General features: G+C 43.1%; 1 protein-coding gene across 5 annotated transcripts in view; it reads right to left on the bottom strand.

Moving 5' to 3' along the window:
- LOC122811506 (AP-2 complex subunit alpha-2) overlaps positions 1-23920 on the bottom strand; it is a 2640839-nt gene that overhangs the window by 2254943 nt on the left and 361976 nt on the right. For all 5 annotated transcript variants that reach the window (XM_044083382.1, XM_044083385.1, XM_044083386.1 and 2 more), the window contains exon 5: positions 873-1002. In XM_044083382.1, the coding sequence (XP_043939317.1) occupies positions 873-1002 (130 nt within the window). The remainder of the gene's footprint in view (positions 1-872; positions 1003-23920) is intronic.

Raw genomic sequence — 23920 nt, 5'->3', positions numbered from 1 at the left:
GAGCCTTGCATCCAAAAAGTGCTGAACTGAATTTCAGAAACTTTGCTAGTTATTGCCATTTTATCAGAGTAGTAAGCAACAAGGAGTTCCATAGTCTAGATACACAGGAATGCAGTCTTCTAAAACAGAACTTGATCCTGATACACTGGGTGCTAACGTAACCAGTTATAATCACTAGCAAGGGGTGTGCTACTGGGAAACTAATATGATTTCACTCTTTCATGAAGTACGACAGGAGTCAAATGGAACAGAGTGCTGCAAGTCAAAGCTATAGCAGACCACCGCACAGTGCATAAAAGAAAGTCAAACTAAAGTTGCAAGAATTTATAGATAAAATGGCTCCATCAAAAGCAAAAGGGGACAATTGGAAAGGAAAATGCATGCATCAAGAATCGGCAACATCTAGGAAAAAAAGAAACAGAAAAAGCTAGGAGTAAAAGGTAGATGATAGCCAGTACTTACAATGAGCCACCATATAACCAACAGAACTGCCAAATGTGCTGCAAGAAAATGAGGGAAGAGAGAGGACATGGAGTGTAGAAGAGACAGTTGGGTAAAAGGTGACAAAACAGTCCTGCAGAAGGAAACATGTCTGACCAAAAAGGGTCAAAATAATACAGTACACAGAAGAGTAAACTGTCAAGTGAGATCAGAGGAACATTTTATATACTCAAGTGGCAAAAGCACAACGCCACTAACAAATGGTTCACAAAGGGGCACTTTACAGTGCAGTTTCACACAAGCTTCTGAGATTTTCTATCCTACCAATTCTTATAGTTATATGAAGCAAAACGCAAGTGATGTGGAAACAAAAACATGCCTTTCAGTAATTCTTTTGTCATATCTGACAAAATATTTACTTATTAACTTACCATGTGTTGGTCATTCAGCAAATGTACTACCCGTGATGTCCACTCTCCCATTGGAACCAGATCAGGCGAGGTTTTATACAGTCTTAGAAGACAAAGGGCTGCACTCTGCTTTACACTGTCCATTGTGTCACTATAATAAAAAGAGTAAACTATGTCAATGGAGTCTGCAACAGAAGGGTAGAAAGTACAAGAAAAAAGGGCTTCAAGCAACCAAATCAGAGAGTCCAAAGCAATTATTTTCTCTCATCACATTTTTAGCAAAAAAAGGCTACATCTTTTAGCAACCAAAGTGTCAGTAGAGCGTATGATTTCCTTATTCTAGACCAGGCATGGGCAAACTACGGCCCGGTGGCCACATGCGGCCCGTTAAACGTTTTGATTCGGCCCGCCAAACTTGAAAAAATTTAATAAATTTTAATAATTTTTTTTAAATTTTCGCGCTGTCGGGGCTGACGTCATCACGTGCGCGATGACGTCAGCACCGTCAGGCTACCAGCCAGTCGGAATTGAGCTCAAGGAGCTCGCATCATCATTTCCGGCTGGCTGGCGGTTAAGTTAACAGTCAGCGGGAATGCAACATGTGGAACAGAAGAGGCTGACTCAGCGAGCCCTGAAACGGATTCATGGCAGCAGCAAAGGGGCCAGGGATATAGCGAGCTCACGGAGCTGGGATTAATGGCGTTAGCAGGCTGGGGGATACAGCGAGCCCTGAAACGGAGCCGGGCCCAGGATTAATGGCAGCAGCAGCAATATGAGGATGGATTGAACAGAAGACGCCGAGCACTACTCAGGGTAAGAGAGAGAGTGTGTGTGTGTGTGTGTGTGTGTGTGTGTGTGTGTGTGTGTGTGTGTGTGTGTGTGTGCATGCGATAGGAAAGAGAAAGTGAGTGAATCACTGAATGCAGGTTTGAATTGTGAAGAGTGTGTGTGTGTGTGTGTGTGAACGATTGGAGAGAGAAAGTGAGTGAATGCAGGTTTGAAAGGTGAAGTGTGTGTGTGTGTGTGTGTGTGTGTGTGTGTGTGTGTGTGTGTGTGAGCGATCGGAGAGAGAAAGTGAGTGAATGCATGTTTGAATTGTGAAGAGTGTGTGTGTGTGAGCGATTGGAGAGAGAAAGTGAGTGAATGCAGGTTTGAAAGGTGAAGTGTGTGTGTGTGTGTGTGTGTGTGTGTGTGTGTGTGTGTGTGTGAGCGATCAGAGAGAAAGTGATTGAACGCAGGTTTGAAAGGTGAAGAGTGTACGTGTGTGTGAGCGATTGGAGAGAGAAAGTGAATTATGAAAGCTGACAAGATTCTGTGTGTGTGTGTGTGTGTGTGTCTGTCTGTCTGTCTGTGTGTGTGTGTGTGTGTATAGATTGCAGCATCACTGTTCAAAACCTGCTGAAGTTAAATAGATGTCCAGTTTCAATGACAGAAAATGTATCTGCGTGTAAAATGATTTACTAGCTTATTAATTTAAACTCTCCTAAAAGTGCACTATTAAGTAGGTAAGAAGAAGCAGTTCACAAGGGATTAATATGTAAGCAGGCACTTGAATATATAAGTCCCCTCCTTGTCTGTGCAGCATTTTCCATAAGTCCTAATATTACTTTTGATTTAAAATGCCCCAAAGAATGTGATCTAGTCTGATATGGTCCAGAGGACCTGGACATAGTGTCACTGGAGTGCACCTCAGAAGCCATTGTTAAAATTCCTATACTGTATTCATATAAAAATAGAATGAAAACATTTTTTTAGGGAGCCATTGTGTATGCTCATGCAATGTTACCCGAGGTAAAATGGTCTTGGAATCCTTCTCTTCCAGATGAATCTTCTCACAATATTTACTAGGTAACTGGTGTTAATGTTTTTGTTTTACAGAGGTATTAAGCTTTTACATGCTGTACCTAATACAGTTTTGTGCATTTATGTCTGATTTGTATTTTTATGCTTTTAATTATTTTTGTTATGTTTTATTCACTGGGTTTCAGTAGTTGTATTGCAATTAAGGCTTGACCGAAAGTGAGTCCTAGTGGTCCAGCTCACCTGCCTGAAAGTTAAATCTGTTAAATGGTTTCATGGTCATTGGGAGTACAGTTTTGTTCATTGGGAATTCATTGTAGTGATTTGTTGTATTGATTTGTCAGTGATGTAAAAATGACTGTGCAATATTTAGTCCCACATAGTCTCAACATCATCCCATTATGTCTTGCTATAGTGATGGTGATATCCTGAAGGATAACAGAACTTTCAGTGCTTTAAAATAAAATGGTCATTTATTTGATTTTCAGTGTTTAAAGACTCATTTCAAAGTCAGAGATTTTATTGTAATGCTTTTCTTCATTTTCACTGGAAATTAAAGCACGTGTTTTCTCCATATCCCAAGATATGTATTTTTCCCCCAATGAGGTGATGTTTTCAAAGCATGCCATCTATCTGCTCCTATTCCGGCCCCTTTGTCAAATGTTAGAACTCAATGTGGCCCACGAATCAAAAAGTTTGCCCACCCCTGTTCTAGACCATTAAAAATTTCCAGTGAAAAAGATGTCAGGGTGACACTGCAAGTGACAGCAGCACTCATTCTCCTGTAACAGGCAATATGAATCTGTGCAAATAATTATTTTCTGTGACAGGAATGTGTGCACACATACATGCACATGCATATCTATATTGTTTGTGTACACGTGGGTGTATACATCTACATACACACATTTATACTGTATAACATACACATTTCACATACATATAAAAATACACATATCCATATATAAAACATTTTAAAAATAGCACACATACATTTAAAAAAATACATGATATACATGTATGTGTGTGCACGTGCGCGTCTCTATAGTTTTAGCTCTATAGCACTATACCACAGGGTCTGGGAATTTACTCTTTCCCACCTGTTGTGAGATCTCAAAATCAATACACAATTAGCAGAGGATGTGGGGGTGAAGGTGCGACTTGCCCCAAACCTTTGCAAAAAAATTTTTTTGGCTGTAAAAAGATTACTTTTTTTCCCATTTACACTTTTCAATGTTTGACGATAGAATCATCTACAGATATTGTTAATGTCATCTATAAAGAAAGTGGTTCATTTGAACTAAAACCTATTTGATCTAAACTGCAGATAACATTTCATTAAAAACTATGTTAACTTGTAGAAAATGACCGTTGGTTTGGTTTTACAGGATAGAAATTATAATGCAAAGTTTTTTTTTTAAACACCCTTACTGAATTAGCATTTGTGAGATAGGCAAACATTTACATAAAACAAAACCTATTAACATGTTCACAGTTACAAAAGTACAGTTGTGTACCTACCATAAATGTAGATGTTAGAGTGTATTCACTGTTGCAGTCATTACACTTGGGTTATCCTGCTGGCAGGCTACCCGCAGTCAGCCTGAATTCCAAAGTCCTGGCCCGGCAACGGTTGCTGTTGCCTCTTCACTGACGTCAGTGCACCAGGGGTACAAAAGATGCAGCTGATGCCATTTTTTTCAGTATTTTTTGCCCCAGATGTCAGGTGCCCCCAAAGGTAGGCTAAAAAATTCTGCTTATAAAAAGCATGCAGTAACAATCATTACCTTCATCTACAAGCAAATACACCACATAGGTTGTATAGAATACAGAAGTACAGATAAGTCCCAGCAATGAAAAGGGGGATGGAGGGAGGGTAACCTGGACTGCAACAGTGAATACACTCTAACATCTACATTTATGGTAGGTACACAACTGTACTACGTTCATCGTGTTTCACTGTTGCAGTCATTACACTTGGGTTGAATCCCAAAGCTGAGGTTGGGAGGTTGGGCCTAAATAGAATTAGGAGGGGCTATGAGGCCCTGCAGAACTGCAGTGGCAATGCCTGCTATGGATTTAGAGTAAAGAGGTAAGTGGTAGTGCTTTGTAAAAGTGTGCACTGAAGTCCAAGTTGCAGCCTACAAAATATCCTTGGTTGGTACTCCTCTGAGGAAGGCTGCTGAAGTGGCTGCTGCTCTGGTTGAATGTGGCCTAATGCCCTTAGGCACTGATTTGCCATGTTGTGAATAGCAAAAACGAATGCAGTGGCCTAACCATTTTGAAATAGTCTGCTTTGAAATAGCCTTTCCTTGTGATCCTGCAGCATATGCCACTAAAGGTTGCTCAGTCTTTCTGAAAGCTTTAGTTTTGTCCAAGTAGAAGTGTAACTGTCTGTGTATGTCCAAAGAATGCAGAAGTCTCACTCCTTTATTCTCTGGGTTTGGATAAAAGGTAGGCAAATGAATGGTTTGGTTAAGAGCCACACTGGACACTACCTTAGGCATAAATGTTGGGTTTGTCCTTAGAGAAACCCTGTCCGGATGGAAAATAATGAAAGGTTCCACAGCCATTAATGCATGTAACTCTGAGACTCTTCTTGCTGAAGTTACTGCTAGAAGCAAAGCTGTTTTCCATAAGAATTTTGTCTCAGCTGTACTGGCTGGCTCAAAAGCAGGCAGTGTGAGCTTTTCCAAGACAAAGTTGGAGGTCCCATGCAGGTATTGATGCTCTCCTTGGAGGTCTTATGTTTTTGGCCCCTCTGAGGTACTGCCTTAGCAGTGGTTGTGAGAAAATAGGTGGGTCCGTATTGTAATGAGCTGAAATGGCAGAGGCATGGATCTTAATTGATGAGAAGGATAGGCCTTTGTCCAGCATATCGGTTAGGTATTATAAAATCTGAGGAATATTTGGTACAAGCGTGTCAATTCCTTGTGCCTGGTTCCAAGCACAGAATCTCTTCCATTTTTCTGCATAAGATTTTCTGGTGCTGGGCCACCTGGCCTACAAAATAACATCCATAACCGCTTTAGAGAGAGGTGTGTTCTGAATGGTTACATTATCCGTCATGCAGCCAAGATTTAGGGTTCTGAGTTGGCTGTGCAGGATCCGATTGTTTTGTTGGGTCAGTAAATGAGGAATTTGGGGTAATGTCCAGGCTGGGCCTTGAGACAAGCTTTTTAGGATTGGGTACCAGTGTTGGCGTGGCCAGTCCGGGGCAATCAGAATCATTTTTGGCTTCTCTTGTCTGACCTTTAGGAGTACCTTGGGGAGGAGAGGCAGTGGAGGAAAGGCATATACTGTAAGGGTTTTCCAGCTGAATGACAGCGCATCCACTTTCCATTCTTGTTTGTGATAAGTCCTTGTGCAGAATCTCTGTAGTTGGGAGTTGTGAGGAGAGGCAAATAGATCTATGTCTGGGCATCCCCATTTTTTTGTTAAGTTGAAAATTTGTGAATCTAGTTTCCACTCGTGAGGGATCCATGAGGTTTCTGCTTAGTTCGTCTGCCAGAGCATTTGTCTTTCCTGGCGGGAATTGTGCTTGCAGGTGTACTTGATAAGTCAATGCTGTGTTCCACAAAATCATGGCTTGTCTGCAGAGGGGGTAAGAATGTGTGCCTCCCTGCTTGTTTATGTACCACATGACTGTAGTATTGTCAGTCTTTATCAGCAGTTGTCGCGGATGAAGTAGATCCTTGAAAGCTGTCAAGGCATTCTGTACAGCTAGCATCTCTTTTTGATTGATATGAAGATGCCTTTGTTTGCGGGCAACGTGCCCTGAATATATTTTCCTGCCATGTGCCCCCCCAGGCATAATCTGATGCATCTGTTGTTAGCGTCTGCCAGGCTGTGGGTAAAGTGAATGGCTGTCCCTTGTTGTGGTGACAGGCCTGTGCCCACCATCGAAACTCCTGTTGCAGGAAGGGAATGAGAGTAATTAATGTTTCCAGGCTGTGGCAATGTTGAGTCCAAACACTTTTTAGATACCATTGTAGCTTCCTCATATGCAGTCTTGCATATGGAATTAGCAGAATGCAGGATGCCATGAAGCCCAAAGCCTGCAGAATTTTTCTTGCTGATAACTGGGTCTTTGTTGCCATGCTTTCAAAGTAATTAGTCAGTTGCCTTTGTTTGTCTGGCCATCTGGGCAGTTGCATTTAAGCTTGCACCCAGGAATATTATCTCTTGAGAGGGTACTAGTTTTGATTTCTTTTCGTTTACTGTGTACCCTAGGCAAATCAGTAATTTATTTTACAAACGCCAGATGCTTTAGTAGAATGTCTTTGTTCTCTGCTTGAATAAGGCAGTCGTCCAAGTAGGGATATATTTGAATTCCTCTGTCTGCAAAATGCAATTACTGGTGCCAGGCATTTTGTGAAGACCCTGGGCGCAGTAGATAAGCCAAAGGGCAGTGCAGAGATTTGGTAGTGCATTGTGCCAGCTATGAATCGGAGGTATCTTCTGCAAGATTGTCTGATTGGGACATGCAGGTATGCCTCTAAGGTCCAAAGTTACAAGCCAAGCCTTCTTGCCCAGCATGGGCAGAAGCTGCTGCAGAGTCAACATTTTGAATTTTGGAACGTCCAGAAAAGTGTTTAGAATAGACAGGTCCAGAATTGGTCTCCGGGCTTTGTCCTTTTCGGGTACTAAGTAAAGTCTTGAGTAAAATCCTTGTTTCTGCTCTTGTGGTACTGGCTGAATAGCCCTCATGTCCATGAGAGATGAAACTTGCTTTTGTGCCTCTGCCCATTGATCGTGTGGCAGATCTGGCATACCCTTTGCCTTTGGAAGGGTGTGAAAGTGGAACCTGTAGCCCTGAGAGACAATATTTAAGACCCATTTGTCCTGGGTGATCATGTGCCAATTTTGTGAAAAAAGTGCTAGCCCCCCCCCCCCCCAAGGGTGCTGCCAAAAGGAAAGTGCTTGGCATTGGCAGAGGAAAATCATTGGGACTGTTTCCTATATGGCTATGATTTATCTTCTCCGCTTTTGGAGTTAGAAGCACCCCTGCCTCTAGGGTGTCTGTATCTAGCTCTTTGTGGCCTGTCCGACACTGGAAAGGACCAATTCTTAGAAGGCCAGTTCCTGCTAAATCTGGGTGGTTGTACCTGTAAGAAATCCTTTACAGTCTGCATAGATTTCGCTTTATCCTCCATTTTCTTCAACACCTCTTCTGCCTTAACACCAAAGTATCATGCTGTAATGGAACATCCAATAATTTTGCTTTAACATGATCAGGCAGATTCTGTTCCTTTAACCAAGCATGCCTTCTAATGACAGAACCTGTAACAGCGGCCCTGCAAGAGGCCTCCAGTGAATCCAAACCACATTGCAAAGTATGCTTTCCCAGTTGTTCAGCTGCATGCAATAAATCCTGCATTTCCTTGTTTTCAGAAAATCCGAATTTGTCAACATTTTCTGTTTTACCAGTGACATTAAGTATTGCTGATATTTAAGCATGTGAAACTGACAATTTAAAGCCCTTACAGCCAAGGTAGCAGAAGTGTAAACTTTTTTCCCCCATCTGTCCAGTGCCCTAGAATCCCTATCCGAGGGGGCAGGGTTTTTTGCAGTATAGGCCTTGACCCCTCTGGGGCCCTGAGATATAGTTTCTGGGTCAGCAGCAGGGTTTTAATATAGAAATTTATGAGAGTCTGGAACCATGTAGTATCTGTCTGGCATATCAGGTGCAGGAGGTAGAGAGTCAGGGGACAGGCCGGACTCTGAAAATACATCTACAATGTCTAGAACAGGTGGAATAGCAAGAGGTCTGTGCTGAAGTAGTAGAAGAAAGTCTCTGAGCCTTTTCTAAGATTCTGCGTAATCTTGGCTCTCCCAGTGGAAATGCTCCCTCATGGTATGCAGGGTTTCCCCAAAAGAATAATCCTCAGGAGGAGAAGCTGAAGGAATAGATTCTTCAGCATCAGAATCCTCATAGGGAGGAAAAGAGTATCCCTGTTCTGAAAAGGAGTCGGAGGAAATGGAAACCTGATCAGAAGAATCATATTCAGTGTCTTGCCTAGGCCTCTTATCAGGAGGGGGATGGGAACCCCTGATCAAAGTAATTAGGTCTTTGGCCATTTTAAGCATCTATTTCTTAGGCATGGAAGTCTGCCCAGGAGAATGCTGTACTTGTTTCTTTGTCTTTAAAGCTGTTTTAGTCTTTGCCTTGGAAGCTGAGGTTGGCTTGACATAACTGTTTAGGTCTGAACACACCCTCAGAAGCCGATGCCTGCTCAGCGGCTCCGGACCCATCTGAGGGAATAGTTTGAGTGTCCAATACCTTGAGTATCCAGAGGCCTAGCTGTCTCCACGTGGGAGTCGGAAGCGGCCTGTGGCTCTGAGGTAGCGGGCATCAGGGGCTGCGAAAGCGCCTCACTGAGAACCGGCGACTGGCCTAGCGAAGGCCTCATAGTCGGTTTTGGACCTCGGATGCCTGTCCTTTTCCTTGCGCTTTATATAAACTCCGGTCATCGGCTGTTCTGACGGCATTACATAAATAAACCTTGGGCCAAACTAATGAAAAGCAATGCGTTGGTTAAATCTAGCACAAAACCGACAGCTAGCAACGTTGTGGTCGGGGCCTAGGCAAGGAATACAGTAAGAATGAAAATCCTTATGAGGTAATTTGCTTCCCACAAGAAATACAATTGTTAACTTTTTCTGACATCGGTCTGGAGCAAGAAAAGAAAGCTTCCCCAATGGGGTACTTAGCTTTATTGAAGACTTCGGATCTGAAATTCGATTTCGAAAAACTCAGGAGTCGGCCAACCAGCACTTGCAAACTGCTTTTGCTTCTGGCACCGCGCGGCAAGAAAGACTGAAGAAAATGGCGAAAGCTGCATCTTTTATACTCATGGCACACTGACGTCAGGGAAGAGGCAAAGCAACCGACACCAGACCAGGACTTTGGAATTCAGGCCGACTGTGGGTAGCCTGCCAGCAGGATAACCCAAGTGTAGTGACTGCAACAGTGAAACGCGATGAACTTCATTATATATCACATGTATTCTTCTGTACAATATAGGTTCATAGGTTGATACTAGGCTATCTGCCCTAGGGCATTTATGAGCCTAGCCAGAGTGTACTGGTTTCCGCCTCCCTATTAGATTAGCCTACTGTGCCTCTGTAAAGTAGGTCACAGAAGGTACCCTTTTAAGATTAGTTTACTGTGCCTCTGTCTAGCAGGGACACAGAAGAGATCCTAGGGGTGAATTTGCGATTTCTCATCCACGCGTCCAGATTTCGCTTGAAGAGGGTCAGCGAGGGACTATGTCTAACATGAATTGGGATTCTATTCCAGAGTGAGGGGAGCCTCTGGGAAATGAATCTGTCCCTCCAGCATGTCCTATTTATTTTTGTGCTGAGGTTTAGGTCCCTGGAGTGTGTAGCTCTAAGGGACTTGGATTTTTTGAGGTGGAGCATGTCCATTAATTCTGGGTTTGACATGGCTGTGTACGTCAGGCATAGATCGCCTCTGAGTAGGCGGTAAGCAACTGAGTAGAGCTGGAGTTTCTTTAGTTGAGCTGCATAGGACATCTGTTTGTAGCCCATGATCCTCTTGGTGAGGTACTTTTGGGGTTTCTCCAGTTGCTGCAGGTGTCAGGTAAGGTACATCCCAAAAGGGGCATTGTATTCAATTATAGGCCTGATGAGTGACGAGTAGAGGGGCACAATGACCTCTCTTGATCTAGATGCAAACCCTTTCATGATAAGTGGGCTATATAGAAGGTCTTTCTAACCACTTTGGCAACGTGATTATCAAATGAGAGATTACCATCTACGTTGGTCCCCAAATCTCTAATTAAATCTTCTGTACTTTATGGATTAACCACCTATGTGGCAATTTGTGGGCACCTTCTTTTTCCCAAAGGGGATGACTATGCACTTTTTAGCATTTAGCTTGAAGCCGTGGCTCTGGCACCAAGCATAAGTCTCTGTGAGACCCTTTTGGAGGATGCTTGCGTCAGTCAGCTGGAGATTCGATTATGGCCCCCAGTTTGCAGTCATCTGTGAACTTTGTCAGCCATAATCCCCCCATGTTAGCCTGAACCTCAGAGAAGTATATACCGAACAAGAGAGGTCCCAGGACTGAGCCCTGTGGGACGCCACTTGTAACTGGTTTGGATTCGGACATGGCACCTGCGATTCTGACCATGTGGGTTCTATCTCTGAGCCAGTTTGCAACCCATCTTGTGATATAGGGGTTGATATTTAAGCTGGTGAGCTTATTTATGATGCCCGAGTGGGGTATTGTGTCGAAGGCTTTTGCGAGGTCCAGGTAGGCTGTGTGGACTACCTTACCCTCATCTATGGCTTTGGTAACTGTTTCAAAGAAATCAACTAGGTTTAAGAGGCAAGATCTGCCCTTAAAGCCAAATTGGGTAGGGTCCAGTGTCTGGAGGCTTCCAATGTCTTTGTTTATGAGTTCCATGATAATATGCTCCATAGCTTTACAGACCAGACTAGTCAGGCTTATGGGGCGATAGTTTCCAGGGTCCGTTGTGGCACCACCTTTGTGGAGTGAGACCACTGTAGCTGTACGCCATTCTTTGGGTACATATCCTGTAGTAAGGCTAAGTTTGAACAGTGACTTAATGTGAGGGTTCAGTTCTTCTTGGAGCTCGTGTAAGACACAGCCTGGGACACCGCCCGGTCCCATAGATGCTGTGTGTTTTTGCTTTGGAGAGGGCAGCTTTCACCTGTGCATCTGTGATGTCAGGGAGGTTACATTCAGTTGGGATAGGCATTTGCTCCTTTAGGGGGGGGAAGGGGGGGGAGTTTGCACTGAATCTGTCTGCCAGGATGTTGGCTATGTCTGTAGGTTCGGTATATTTTGTACCATTATGCAAAAATTCAGAGCATATCTGGGAGTTTCCGCCCATGTTCCTGACATAACTAAAGAAGGCCTTGTGATTATCTTTAGTGTCTAGGGCAATTTTTCTTTCAAAGCTGGCCTTTGATGATTTTATGAGGGATCAAAGTTTCTTGCTAATACTGATCAGAGATGCCGTCCCTTTTTGGGATTTTGCTCTGTCATGTAGTAGCTTCCTCCTTCTGTTGTACAGCTTGCTTATGGCCGGGGTCCACCAGACCGGTCTCCTGTTTTTGGAGGAGTGAGTCTTGGTTTTATTTGGGATAGCACGATCCATGCATTCCTGCAGGTGCTCACAGAATGCATTTGTAAAGGATTCTGCAGATTGGGCTGTATTATCCTCTGGCCCAGGGGCTTTGAAGGATTCCACCTCAGTCTTGAGAAGTGCAAAGCTGGCTTTTGAGAAATTCTTTACAGTGATTTCCTTGGCTGGGGGTGGGGACGGGATATGGATGTCCAGGGAAATTTTTTATGGTCTGATCTTACCAATGAGGGGTTTACCTCTGGTGTGGAACAGAGTCCCCATGCTGGTGATGACCAGGTCTAATATGTTGTTCCCTCTTGTGGGAGGGGTGACCAGTTGTTTCATTGCGTTAGAGTTTATAACATGGGGACTCTATGTTCCACACCAGAGGTAAACCCCTCATTGGTAAGATCAGACCATAAACAAATTTCCCTGGACATCCATATCCCGTCCCCACCCCCCAGCCAAGGAAATCACTGTAAAGAATTTCTCAAAAGCCAACTTTGCACTTCTCAAGACTGAGGTGGAATCCTTCAAAGCCCCTGGGCCACGGCTTTGAGGTGATCCACATAAGACACTGCATTTATGTACTGAATTCTTTTTGTAAGGAACCTTTGCAAACATTCCAGTTGCTCCATCTGTCATAGGTTCATAGGTTCATAGGTTCATACTAGGCTATCTGCCCGAGGGCATTTACAAGCCTAGCCCATCGTTTTGTGGCTTACGCCACCCCTTTAGTATGGGGAACTATACCCATTATTTTGCTGTGCCTCTGTCGAGCAGTGACACTGAGGTAATCCCTGGGGTATATCTGCGATCTCCCATCCATTGGTCAAGATTTCTCTTGAACAAGGCCAGCGAGGTGCTCTGCCTCACATGTACCGGGATTTTGTTCCACAGCATAGGGAGTCTTTGGGTGATGAATCTATCCCTCCAGCACGTCCTATTAATAGCCGTGTCAAGGTTTAAGTCTCCCGCCATTGTGGCTCTGATGGATCTAGATTTTTGAGGTGAAGCATATTCATCAAATCTGGGTTTGACATGGCCTTGTATGTTAGGCAAAGGTCACCTCTGAGCAAGCGGTTTACTGAATAGAGCTGGAGTTCTTTCAGTCGGGCAGCATAGGACAGATTTTGAGACCCTTTATCCTTTTGGTGAGGAACTTTTGTGGCCTCTCCAGCTGCTGCAAGTGTCGGGTCAGATACATTCCGAATGGGGCATTGTACTCAATCATTGGTCTGATGAGTGATGAGTAAAGGGAGACTATGACCTCCCTTGATCTAGATGAGAATCCCTTCATGATAAGGTGGGCAATGTAGAAGGTCTTCCTAATTACTTTAGCTACATGGGTGTCGAATGACAGACTACTATCAACCTGGGTCCCCAGGTCCCTGATAACTTCTTCTGTGCTCAGTGGATTGCCACCTATTTGGTAGCTAGGGGTAACCTTGTTTTTCAGGTCAGGTATATAATCAATCAATCCAATGTTACATAAGTACAGGTGCTCATAGGTGTACAATACGCTAATGACCACTAGGGCTTTTATAAACCTTGCCATGCAACCCCAATGTCTCACACAAGTTATATGCTTTAGATGTTTATATAGGGGTGATTGTTGGTTCTGACATTATTTACTGACTGCCTCTGTCCCTCAGAGAGGCCGGCACCAAAACAGAGTAAATTTTCAATTTCCCTTCCAATGGTCCAAATTAGAGTTAAATGGGGTTAGGGAAGGACTTCACAGGTTCACAGGTTAGTACTAGGCTATCGGCCCTAGGGCCTATGCAAGCCTAGCCATAACTCCCTGGATATTTCTTCCCACAATATTTACTTCCCTAGACCCCTGTCTAGCAGGGCGACTGACGTGATCCCTGGGGTGAATTTCCTATCTCCCATCCAATCGTCAAGGTTCCTTTTGAAGAGGGCCAAGGAGGTGCTCTGCTTGACATGTATGGGCAGTCTATTCCAGAGTATGTGGAGTCTTTTGGGTCAGGAACCTATCCCTCCAGCATGTTATGTTCATTGTGATGACAAGGTTTAGATCCCTAGAGCGTGTGGCTCTGAGGGATTGGGATTTCTTTAAGTGGAGCATGTCCAACAGCTCAGGGTTTGACATGGCCCTGTATGTTAAGCAGAGACCGCCTCTGAGTAGACGATGTGCCACAGAGTATAGCTAGAGTTTTTTTTTAGACTGTCAGCATAGTGCTTCTGCTTTAGACCTGCAATTCTTTTAGTGAGGGATTTCTGCGACCTTTCCAGCTGTTGCATATGTCTTGTGAGGTACATACCAAACGGGGAGCTGTACTCTATAATGGGTCTAATGAGGGATGAGTACAGTGGGACAATGACCTCCTTTTTTCTGGATGAAAAGCCCTTAGTGATGAGGTGTTACATAGAAGGATTTCCTGACTGTTGTGGCGATGTGGTTATTGAAGGCGAGACCACTGTCCACCTGTGTCCCCAAGTCTCTCATCAAACTTTCAGTGTTTAGTGTACTGCCAACTATGTGGTAATTTATGGGTATATGTTTTTTCCCAATGGGGATAACTTAGTTTCACATGGATGGGCACCTATTCTACAGAATGGGAATCAGAATTCTGAGATACACATCTGTTTTTCCATCATGTCCTGTAGTACTAATGTTGTTTGTTCTGTGGATATGCAAAATGTAATCAGAGTAAGAAACAGGGGTGCCTTGTGCAGCAAGTATAGATGACCTCTCAGTAGTCTGTAGTAGACTTGAGTACAAAGTTACGGCTTTGAGGTGATCCACATAAGACACTGCATTTATGTACTGAATTATTTTTGTAAGGAACCTTTGCAAACATTCCAGTTGCTCCATCTGTCAGGTCAGGTACATACCAAAAGGGACATTACTCAATGATTGCTCTGATGAGGGCCAACTACAGAGGCACAATGACCTCCCTGGACCTAGTGCCATGCACTTACTTATAAGTTGAGCAACACAGAAGGATTTCTTTACTAATTCAGACGCATGCTGCTTAAAGCCCAGGTTACTATCTGTATGTGTTCCCAAATCCTTGACTAGTTGATAAAACACCCTTAAGAGTTGATCCAGGACAGTTTCTTGAGGTGGCCACCTTCCCAAAAGATTTAACACCCAATGCAAAGATAAACTGGTAGTGAGGCCAGTTTACCAATCCCACAGCATCCATCTCATGATGGGGATTTTTCCATTGAGTTGCCTAGTCTAAGAAATTTTAGACAAGACAGCATACCATTTTTGGAACTTGATTTGCTCATGTTATTAAATTTGCTGCTATAAGTCAGTATTCAGGAGGATGTGTTTGACTTTCTTTACAGCAGTGTAGAGGGCATTGATGAATATGTTGAAAAGTACAGGGTCAAGTATATATCCCTGTTGGACACCAATAGTTACTGGCAAGAAGGTGGAGAAATCATTCTCCAGGTCACTGCCTGCGCTCTGTTTGAGAGGCAGCTATGGAACAATTTCAGTGAAAAGTTGGTAAGCCAAGTTTTTTTTTTTTTTTTTTTTTAATTCTAGGAAGATGTTGGAGCCTAGGCTTTCAGAGATTCTCTGGGTGTTGACAGCATTAACAAAATTCTGCCTAGTAGTAGCTGTGCTGTGATGAAGACAGAAGCCATGCCGGGTTGAAGACCGTAGCTGGTTACCCATTACAGAGCTGATAAGTTGCTTATGTCTGTACTTAAATAATTTTGATAGGGGAGACAAAATGGCACCTGGTCTATAGTCTGAAAGATCTGTATTGATTCCACCACTGTGCAGTGGAATAAAGAATGATTTTTCCATAGTGATGGGACTTTATTTTCAGACATGAACTGATTATCAGAACTGAAATGAGTTATTCAATAGCCTCAGATACTATTTTAGGATATTTGCTAGTTAGACTGTCAGGTGCAGTTATAGGAGGCTTTGATTTTTTCAGGTATTTATGGTATCTGTGAGAAACATTGGAAAGAGAAATGGTTAAACAGGTTACCTGAGTAGAGTCCTCCAAAGTTTGATTTGGCATTTGGATGGTTAATGATTTTATTGTCTATGTAAAGTAGGTATTGCATTGGATGGCTATGGTTTCATTTTATTTCTGTGTTTGGAGTTAGCAGTGTACCTTGTCCTAGACTTAACATTTTGCTGACTGAGGTCCAAAACAGTTTTGCATTATTAGTGTGTATGTTTTCACTGGATGAGTAGTAGCTTTCATTATCTTTGGTAATAAGTTTAAAATTGCATCAGTTTTTTTTATGACCTTCCATGCTTTCTTTGCTTGTTTCTTGTGTTATTTTGTTGTTAGGGATAGCCATGGGGCAGGGCTGGCCTTGACGGTTTATTCTGAAGGGGGGGGTTGTAAGTTTAGAACACCTAGGAAGATTTTGTTGAATTCAGAGACAGCAGAATCTATGGGGAGAGTCTTCAGAGACTCCCAAATTAAGGATATGTAGTGTAGTAATAAAAGTGTCTTTATAAAAAGTGCTAAGTTTTCTTACCAGGCCATAATGATGTGCTTTGCGTATGGTGCTTTGGTACCTTACTGTGTAAATTGGAAATAATCACTTCAGCTGGCTGACAGAGTTCCATGGTATAACAACTTATTCAGCAAGGATGTTGCCATTCAATGTTTGGCTGTGGCTAGTCATATCTAGTTGGTGTGGTTATAATTTGGATGAACATCTACAGGTATATATTACTGGCTGGACTTTCCGATGACATGGTTTACCAATCTACATTAGAGAATGGGCGAACTATACATTGCCACTTGATTGCAGAATGAACATTCTCCAGAAGGGTGTTAATGTACAAGTAATGACTCCTGGAAAACAAGTACACTGCTTCACTGCAGCATATTAATATGCTGTGGTGCTCAGACAGTTTAAAATGCCAACGGCCACCATTACTTACGCTCACTCCAGTGACTGCTATCTGGGGAGTGTAAAATTAAAACAAAAAAATAGAAAAGTGTTTCTTTTTTCATGTCTGCGTGTATGACTGTATGCATGCTTGCATGCATGAAAGCAGAGGTGAGAGTGTTTGAGCAATGGCAACAGTCATTCAATGTGTGTTAAAAAAAAAAAAAGGTATACATACCTCTCAACCTCTTAGCTCAAGAAATATGGACTAGCCTAAAATAAAGAGGGAAAAGCCCAAATATAAGCACCTGTTTTTTTTTTTTTTTTTTTAATTTATTTAACATTTGTCGACCAGAAAAGTTCAACTAGGGCAGAGCCTATATTCAGCAGAGGCCCGGGAGAAACTTTCCAGAGGCATGTCTTTGGATTGTAGGAGGAAACCGGAGTACCCAGAGGAAACTCACGCGAACACAAGGAGAACATGAAAACTCTGCACAGAAGGCACCCCAGCCGAGAATTAAACTAGAGAAAAAGAAGTTAAGTACTCACCATAATGTTCCAAGTTGGTAGTCCATCTCACCCTTCATTTTTACATATGGGTTTGGAGATGATCCTCGGCTCAGACTTGGCCGATTTACAAGCTGGAAGACTTCTGGTTAGCTCGTGGCTAAGCAGGTATCCCAAGGTGCACCAGTACAATCCCCAGATCTTGTTTGCTGTTCACTAGAACAACCATAAAAACAACCAATACTAAAGGGTCTCCAACCAAGGGCAACCAAATTACTTCAAGATCTTCCAGGATGGGGGCAGGAGGGTGGTTGGTAAAAGTGAAGGGTGAGATGGACTACCAACATGGAACATTATGGTGAGTACATAACTTCTTTATGTTAGGTAGTCCAATCTCACCTTCATTTTTACATATGGGACAGCATCCCTAGCACCTTACTCTTGGGTGGCTGATTGGAAAATACTCTTGAGCACCGTGGCGCCAAAGGATGCTCTGCCCCTGGATGCCAAATCCAATTTGCAATGTGTAATAAAAAGTGTGAGGGGTAGCCCACATAGCTTTTGCACAAATATTATCAAGTGGTACCCTGGCTTGAAAGGCTGCAGAGGTAGACAGTGACTTGGTAGAATAAGCCTTGATCCTGCAGGGTGAAGGTTTGCTCTCCGAGCTATAGATAAAGGCTATACAACTGGAAATCCAATTAGATAGTGTCACTTTAGAAACTGGTAAGCCCAATCTAGAGTCAGAAAAGGAAATGAATAATTGATCTGATTTCCTGAAAACCTTAGTCCGCTGTAGATAAAAACGTAGTTGTCAATGAACGTCTAGCTGATGAAAGCGGTACTCAGCTGCATTACAGTGGTTAGGGAAGAAAACTGGGAGTTCTATTGACTGGTTTAAGGGAGCATTAGAACAAACTTTGGGGACAAAGGAGGGATTAGTACGCAATGACACCCTGTCTTTGTGAAAAATCAAATATGGTGGCTTAATAGACAAGGCCTGTAGCTCCGATACCTGTCTAGCTGATGTGATAGCTACCAAAAACAAGGTCTTCCAAGACAAACATTTTTTAGAGAAGATGAGTGGGAAGGTTCAAAGGGGGAAGATGCCAATTTGAACACAAAATTTAAACCCCAAGAAGCCACTGGTTCTTGCAGAGGTGGTCTCAATAGAGTGGTCCATTTTAAAAATTTCTTGCATAGTTTATGAGACATTAAATTGGTATCTGGAAAACCTAAGTGAAAATGAGAAATTGCCGCCAACTGGACTTTGATAGTGGCAGCGGCAGATCTTTGCTGAAAAAGCTCAGAAAGAAAATCCAGAATCACAGGGACAGAAGCAGTGTATGGATCTACATTCATTCTCTGTGCTTAAATAGAAAATCTTTTCCATTTACTGCCATACAGCCTCCTAGTTAAAGGTTTATGGGAGGACATAAGAATATGCGACAGTGAGGATGATAAATCATGAAGCCTGACTAGGGATGGAACTGGAGCAGTCACGCTGTCAATTTGAGGGTGTGGATTCAGGGGTGTAGCAAACCAAACATGTGAGTCAATAGATCTGGAGCTGGGTCCAGAATCCAAGGATCGTCCAGGAGGAGAGGCCCGAGGAAGGGGAAAGTACAGTTGTGTACACTTACCATAAATGTAAATGTTCGAGTGTGTTCACTGTTGCAGTCATTACATTTGGGGTAATCTGCTGGCAGGTTGCCCTCAAGTCGGCCTGATTAACAAAGTCTTGGGTCCTGCGTCGGATGCTTTCCCTTCTTCCATGATGTCAGGTCATCAGGGGTATAAAACATGTAGCAGACGCCATTTTCATCAGTTTTTCTTGCCCCAGATGTCAGGTGCCCCCAAATGGGGAGCAAAATATATAGATATATATAAGTATATAATTTAGAACACAAACAATATACCTCCTCCAATAAAAAAGCAAATACACCAAAAAGGCTTTTAAGCATATTAAAAGAAAGGAGAGGTATAGTAAGAGAAAGAACAAGGGTCTAGAGGGTGGGTAACCAGGACTGCAACAGTGAATACACTCTAACATCTACATTTATGGCCAGTGCACACAACTGTACTATGTTCTTCGTGTTTTACTGTTGCAGTCATTACATTTGGGTAGATTCCCAAAGCTATGGTTGGGAGGATGGATTTATACAGAATTAGGAGCAGCTATAAGGCCCTGCAGGACAGCAGTGGCAAAACCAGCTCTGGAATTAGAGGAGAGAGGTAAATGGTAATGTTTGGTGAAGGCATGAACTGAGTTCCAGGTAGCAGCTTCTACAATGTCTCTGGTAGGAACCCCTCTAAGAAAGGCTGCAGAAGTAGATGCAGCCCTGGTGGAATGAGATCTGATCCCCCTGGGGATAGGTTTACCATGGTGCACATAGCAGAAATGAATACAATGGCTTATCCATTTAGAAATAGTCTGCTTTGAAATAGTTTTTCCCTCTGCCCCTTTAGCAAAAGCCACAAATAGTTGCTCAGATTTTCTCAGAGGTTTTGTCCTGTTTAAGTAGAATCCAAGTTGTCTGTGCACATCCAATGAATGCAGAATCAACTCACCCTTGTTCTGTGAATTGGGAAAGAAAGTTGGCAGATGAATGGTTTGATTAAGAGCCACACTGGATACCACCTTAGGCATGAAAGATGGCTTGGTCCTGAGAGCCACCTTGTCCGGATGAAAAATAATGAAAGGCTCCACTGCCGTAAGAGCCTGTAATTCTGAAATCCTTCTAGATGAAGTAACTGCTAAAAGAAAAGCTGTTTTCCAGGAGAGAAATTTTAAATCTGCAGTAGCAGCTGGCTCAAAAGGAGGTAGAGTGAGTTTTTCCAAAACAAAATTGGTGCTCTCCTGGGAAGTCTTAAATTTTTGGCCCCTCTGAAGTACTGCTTTAGCAGAGGATGAGAAAAGGGGGGGGGGGGGGTTCTGTGTTATAATGAGCTGAAATGGCAGAGGCATGGATTTTTATAGAAGAAAAAGATAGGCCCTTGTGAAGCATCTCAGTTAAATATTGCAGAGGAATATTGGGCATTGCTGTGCTTATTCCTTGTGATTGGTTCCAGGCACAAAATCTTTTCCATTTGTCCGCATAAGATTTTCTAGTACTAGGCCTTCTAGCCTCCAAAATGACATCCATCACAGGTTTGCTGAGAGATGTAACTGGTGAAATTAATTGATTAGCCAATGCTGCAAGATTCAGAGTTTGGAGCTGTGTGCGCAGAATTTGATAGTTCTGCTGAGACAGTAGGTAAGGTGTCTGAGGCAGGTACCATGGAGGAAGGTATGACAAATTGCGTAGGAGCGGGTACCAGTGTTGGCGAGGCCAGTCTGGAGCAATCAGTATCATTTTTGGTTTTTCCTGTCTGACTTTTAGTAAGACCTTGGAGAGCACAGGCAGAGGAGGAAAGGCATAGATGGATAGGTTTTTCCAGCTGAAAGACAGAGCATCCACTTTCCAAGCTTTTATGTGATGAATTCTTATACAGAATTTTTCCAACTGATAATTTTGGGGTGAGGCAAAAAGATCTATGTCTTGGCTCCCCCATTTGTGTCAACATGCTGAAGATTTGTGGATCCAGTTTCCATTCGTGTGGATCCAGAAGATTTCTGCTTAGTGCGTCCGCCAGAGTATTTTGCATTCCTGGCAGGAATTGAGCTTGTAGATGTATTTGGTAAGTCAAGGCCGTGTTCCACAATGGCATGGCTAGACTGCAAAGGGGGTAGGAATGGGTACCCCCCTGCTTGTTTATGTACCACATGACTGTGGCGTTGTCAGTCTTTATCAGTAGTTGTCCTGGATGAAGATAGTCCTTGAAGGCTGTTAGAGCATTCTGTACAGCTAGCATTTCTTTCTGGTTGATATGTAGGTGCATTTGATTTGGGCTCCATTGGCCCTGAATGCATCTCTCTGCCAGATGCACCCCCCCAAGCATAATCTGATGAGTCTGTAGTCAGGGTTTGGGTGGCAGGGGGTGGAGTGAATGACAGTCCCTTGTTTTGGTGGCAGGCCTCTGCCCACCATAGGAACTCTAGCTGCAGGCAAGGAATGACTGGAATCGTTGTTTCTAGGCTGTGAAATGTTGACTCCATAAGCTTTTTAGGTACCATTGAAGTTTCCTCGTATGCAGTCTTGCATATGGAATTATTAGAATGCAGGAGGCCATGAACCCAAATGCCTGCAGAATCTGTCTTGCAGATAGCTGGGTTTTTGTGGCCACCTGCTTAAAGTCAGTCATCAATTGAATTTGTTTTTCTTGCGTAAAGTAGGTCATCTGGGCAGTTGTACTCAAGCTTGCACCCAGGAATGTAATTATTTGAGAGGGTACCAGTTGTGATTTATTTTTGTTTATGGTGTATCCTAGACAAGTAAGAAGTCACCAGATGTTTTAGAAGAGTGTCCTTGTTTTCTGCCTGAATTAGACAATCATCCAGGTAAGGATAAATTTGAATGTTTGTCTGCAAAATGCAATTACTGGTACCAGGCACTTTGTGAAGACCCTGGGCACAGTAGATAAGCTAAAGGGCAGTGCAGAGAACTGGTAATGCAAAAAGCCTGCTTTGAAGCGGAGGTATCTTCTGCAAGAATCCCCGATTGGGATATGCAGGTAAGCCTCTTAAGTCTAGAGTTACCAACCAGGCATCCTTGCCTAGCATAGGCAGTAAGTGTTGTAGAGTCAGCATCTTGAATTTTTGAATGTCCAGAAATGTAATTAGAATGGATAAGTCCAGAATTGGACCCATGATTTGTCTTTTCTGGGTACCAGGAAAAGTTTTGAATAAAAACCTTGTCCCTCTTTCCTTTTCTGGTACTGGCTGAATAGCCCCCATATTCATGAGGGACATTACTTGTTTCTGGGTCTCTGCCCACTGATTTGGAGGCAGATCTGGCCATCCGTTTGGAATTGGCAATGTGTGGAAATGAAATCTGTATCCCTGGGATACTACATTTAAAACCCACTTGTCCTGGGTAATTAATTGCCAGTTTCGTGCATGAAGTGCCAATTTCCCCCCAAAGGGGCGGCCAACAGTTAAGTGCTAAGTGATTGTAGTGGAAAGTCACTGAGACTGTTTACCGTAGGAAGGTGCCTTGTTACTTCCAGATTTGGAGGTGGAGGCACCCCATTGTTTTGTTCTATAAGTTCCTTTTGACTGAAACTTGGAGCCTTTGGAATGTCTGGGTTTGACCTGAACAAATCTGGTGGGTACTGGAAAGGACCAGTTCTTAGTAGGCCAGTGCCTACTGAACCTGGGTGGCTGCACTTGTAGGAAATCTTTTACAGCTTGCAAAGATTTAGCTTTATCTTCCATCTTTTTCAAAATTTCTTCTGTCTTATTACCAAATAGACTGTCCTGTTGTAAAGGAGCATCCAACAATTTTGCTTTAATATGATCAGGCAGATTTTGCTCCTTGAGCCAAGCATGCCTTCTTATCACAGATCCAGTTACAACGGCCCTGCAGTTGGCCTCCAAGGAATCAAAACCACATTGCAAAGTATGCTTTCCAACTTGTTCAGCTGAATGCAATAAATCCTGCAACTATTTTCTACACAGTCAGAAATCAACATAATTTTCTGTTTAAGTAATCCCATGACATGCTGCTGATATTTAAGCATATGAAATTGACAATTTAAAGCCCTGATTGCCAAGGGTGCAGATGTGTAAACCTTCTTACCCCATCTATCTAGCGCCCTGGAGTCTTTATCAGAAGGGGTAGGATTTTTAGCAGTAGAAGCTTAACGCCCTTGGGACCCTGATAACTGGTTTCAGGGTCAGCAGTAGGGTTTTTAAAAAGGAATTTATGGGAGTCAGGAACCCTGTAATATCTGTCTGGCTTACTAGGAGCCATAGGCAGGGAATCAGGAGCCATGCTGGATTCTGAGAAAACATCAACAATGTCTAGAACAGGAGGTATAGCCAAAGGCCTATGCTGAGGAAGAAGGAAATCCCTAAGCCTCTTTTTAGATTCTGAGAAATCCTGACTCTCCCAGTGAAAGTGTTTCCTTAGGGTATGCAAAGTTTCTCCAAATGAAAAATCGTCAAGAGGAGAAGCAGAAGGGATGGAATCTTCTGCATCAGAGTTCCCAAAAGGGGGAATAGATCATTCTTGATCAGAAGAGGAAGTAGAAGAAATAGAAACCTGATCTGAAGATTCATAGTCAGTGCCTTGCCTAGGCCTCTTAGCAGGAGGGGGGTGGGTACTCCTGATCAAGGTAATTAAATCCACGGCCATTTTGATCATTTTTTTTTTAGGCATAGGGGCCTGTGCACGTGGCCCAAGTGTCCGTTTTTTAGACATAGAAGTTGATTTTGGCCTTAGTTTTGAAGATGATATTGGTTTAATATACAAATCTTTAGGCCTGAAAACACCCTCAGAAGCCTGCTCAGCAGCTCCGGACCCATCTAAGGTAGAGACATCCACGGGTTCAATACTTAAAGTGTCTCGCGGCATACTGGACTCCGAATGGGTCTCAGTAGAGGCCTGCAAATCAAAAGTAGCGGGTATCAGGGGCTGCGAAAGCGCCTTATTGAGTACCGGCAAACCGGCGATTGGCTTAGGAGAAGCTTCGTCGGTTTTGGACCTAGACGGTCTGTCTCTTTCTTTGCGTTTTTTTAGGTATTCCATTAGTCGGACTGCTAACCAATGACATTTCTGGATAGTTAAATCGTGAGCCAAAATATTTTGATGACAAAATATACCAATGCTTAATAGTGCGTTGATTAAATTTAGCACAAAACCGACAGCAAGGCACGTTGTGGTCAAGGCCTAGGCAAGGAATACAGTACAA

Source organism: Protopterus annectens, chromosome 9.part0, assembly GCF_019279795.1.
Source record: "Protopterus annectens isolate FY-2018-M chromosome 9.part0, PAN1.0, whole genome shotgun sequence".
NCBI lineage: Eukaryota > Metazoa > Chordata > Ceratodontiformes > Protopteridae > Protopterus > Protopterus annectens.
Note: the sequence above shows the minus strand (reverse complement) of the source record. Positions and strands in the feature narration are given on the sequence as shown.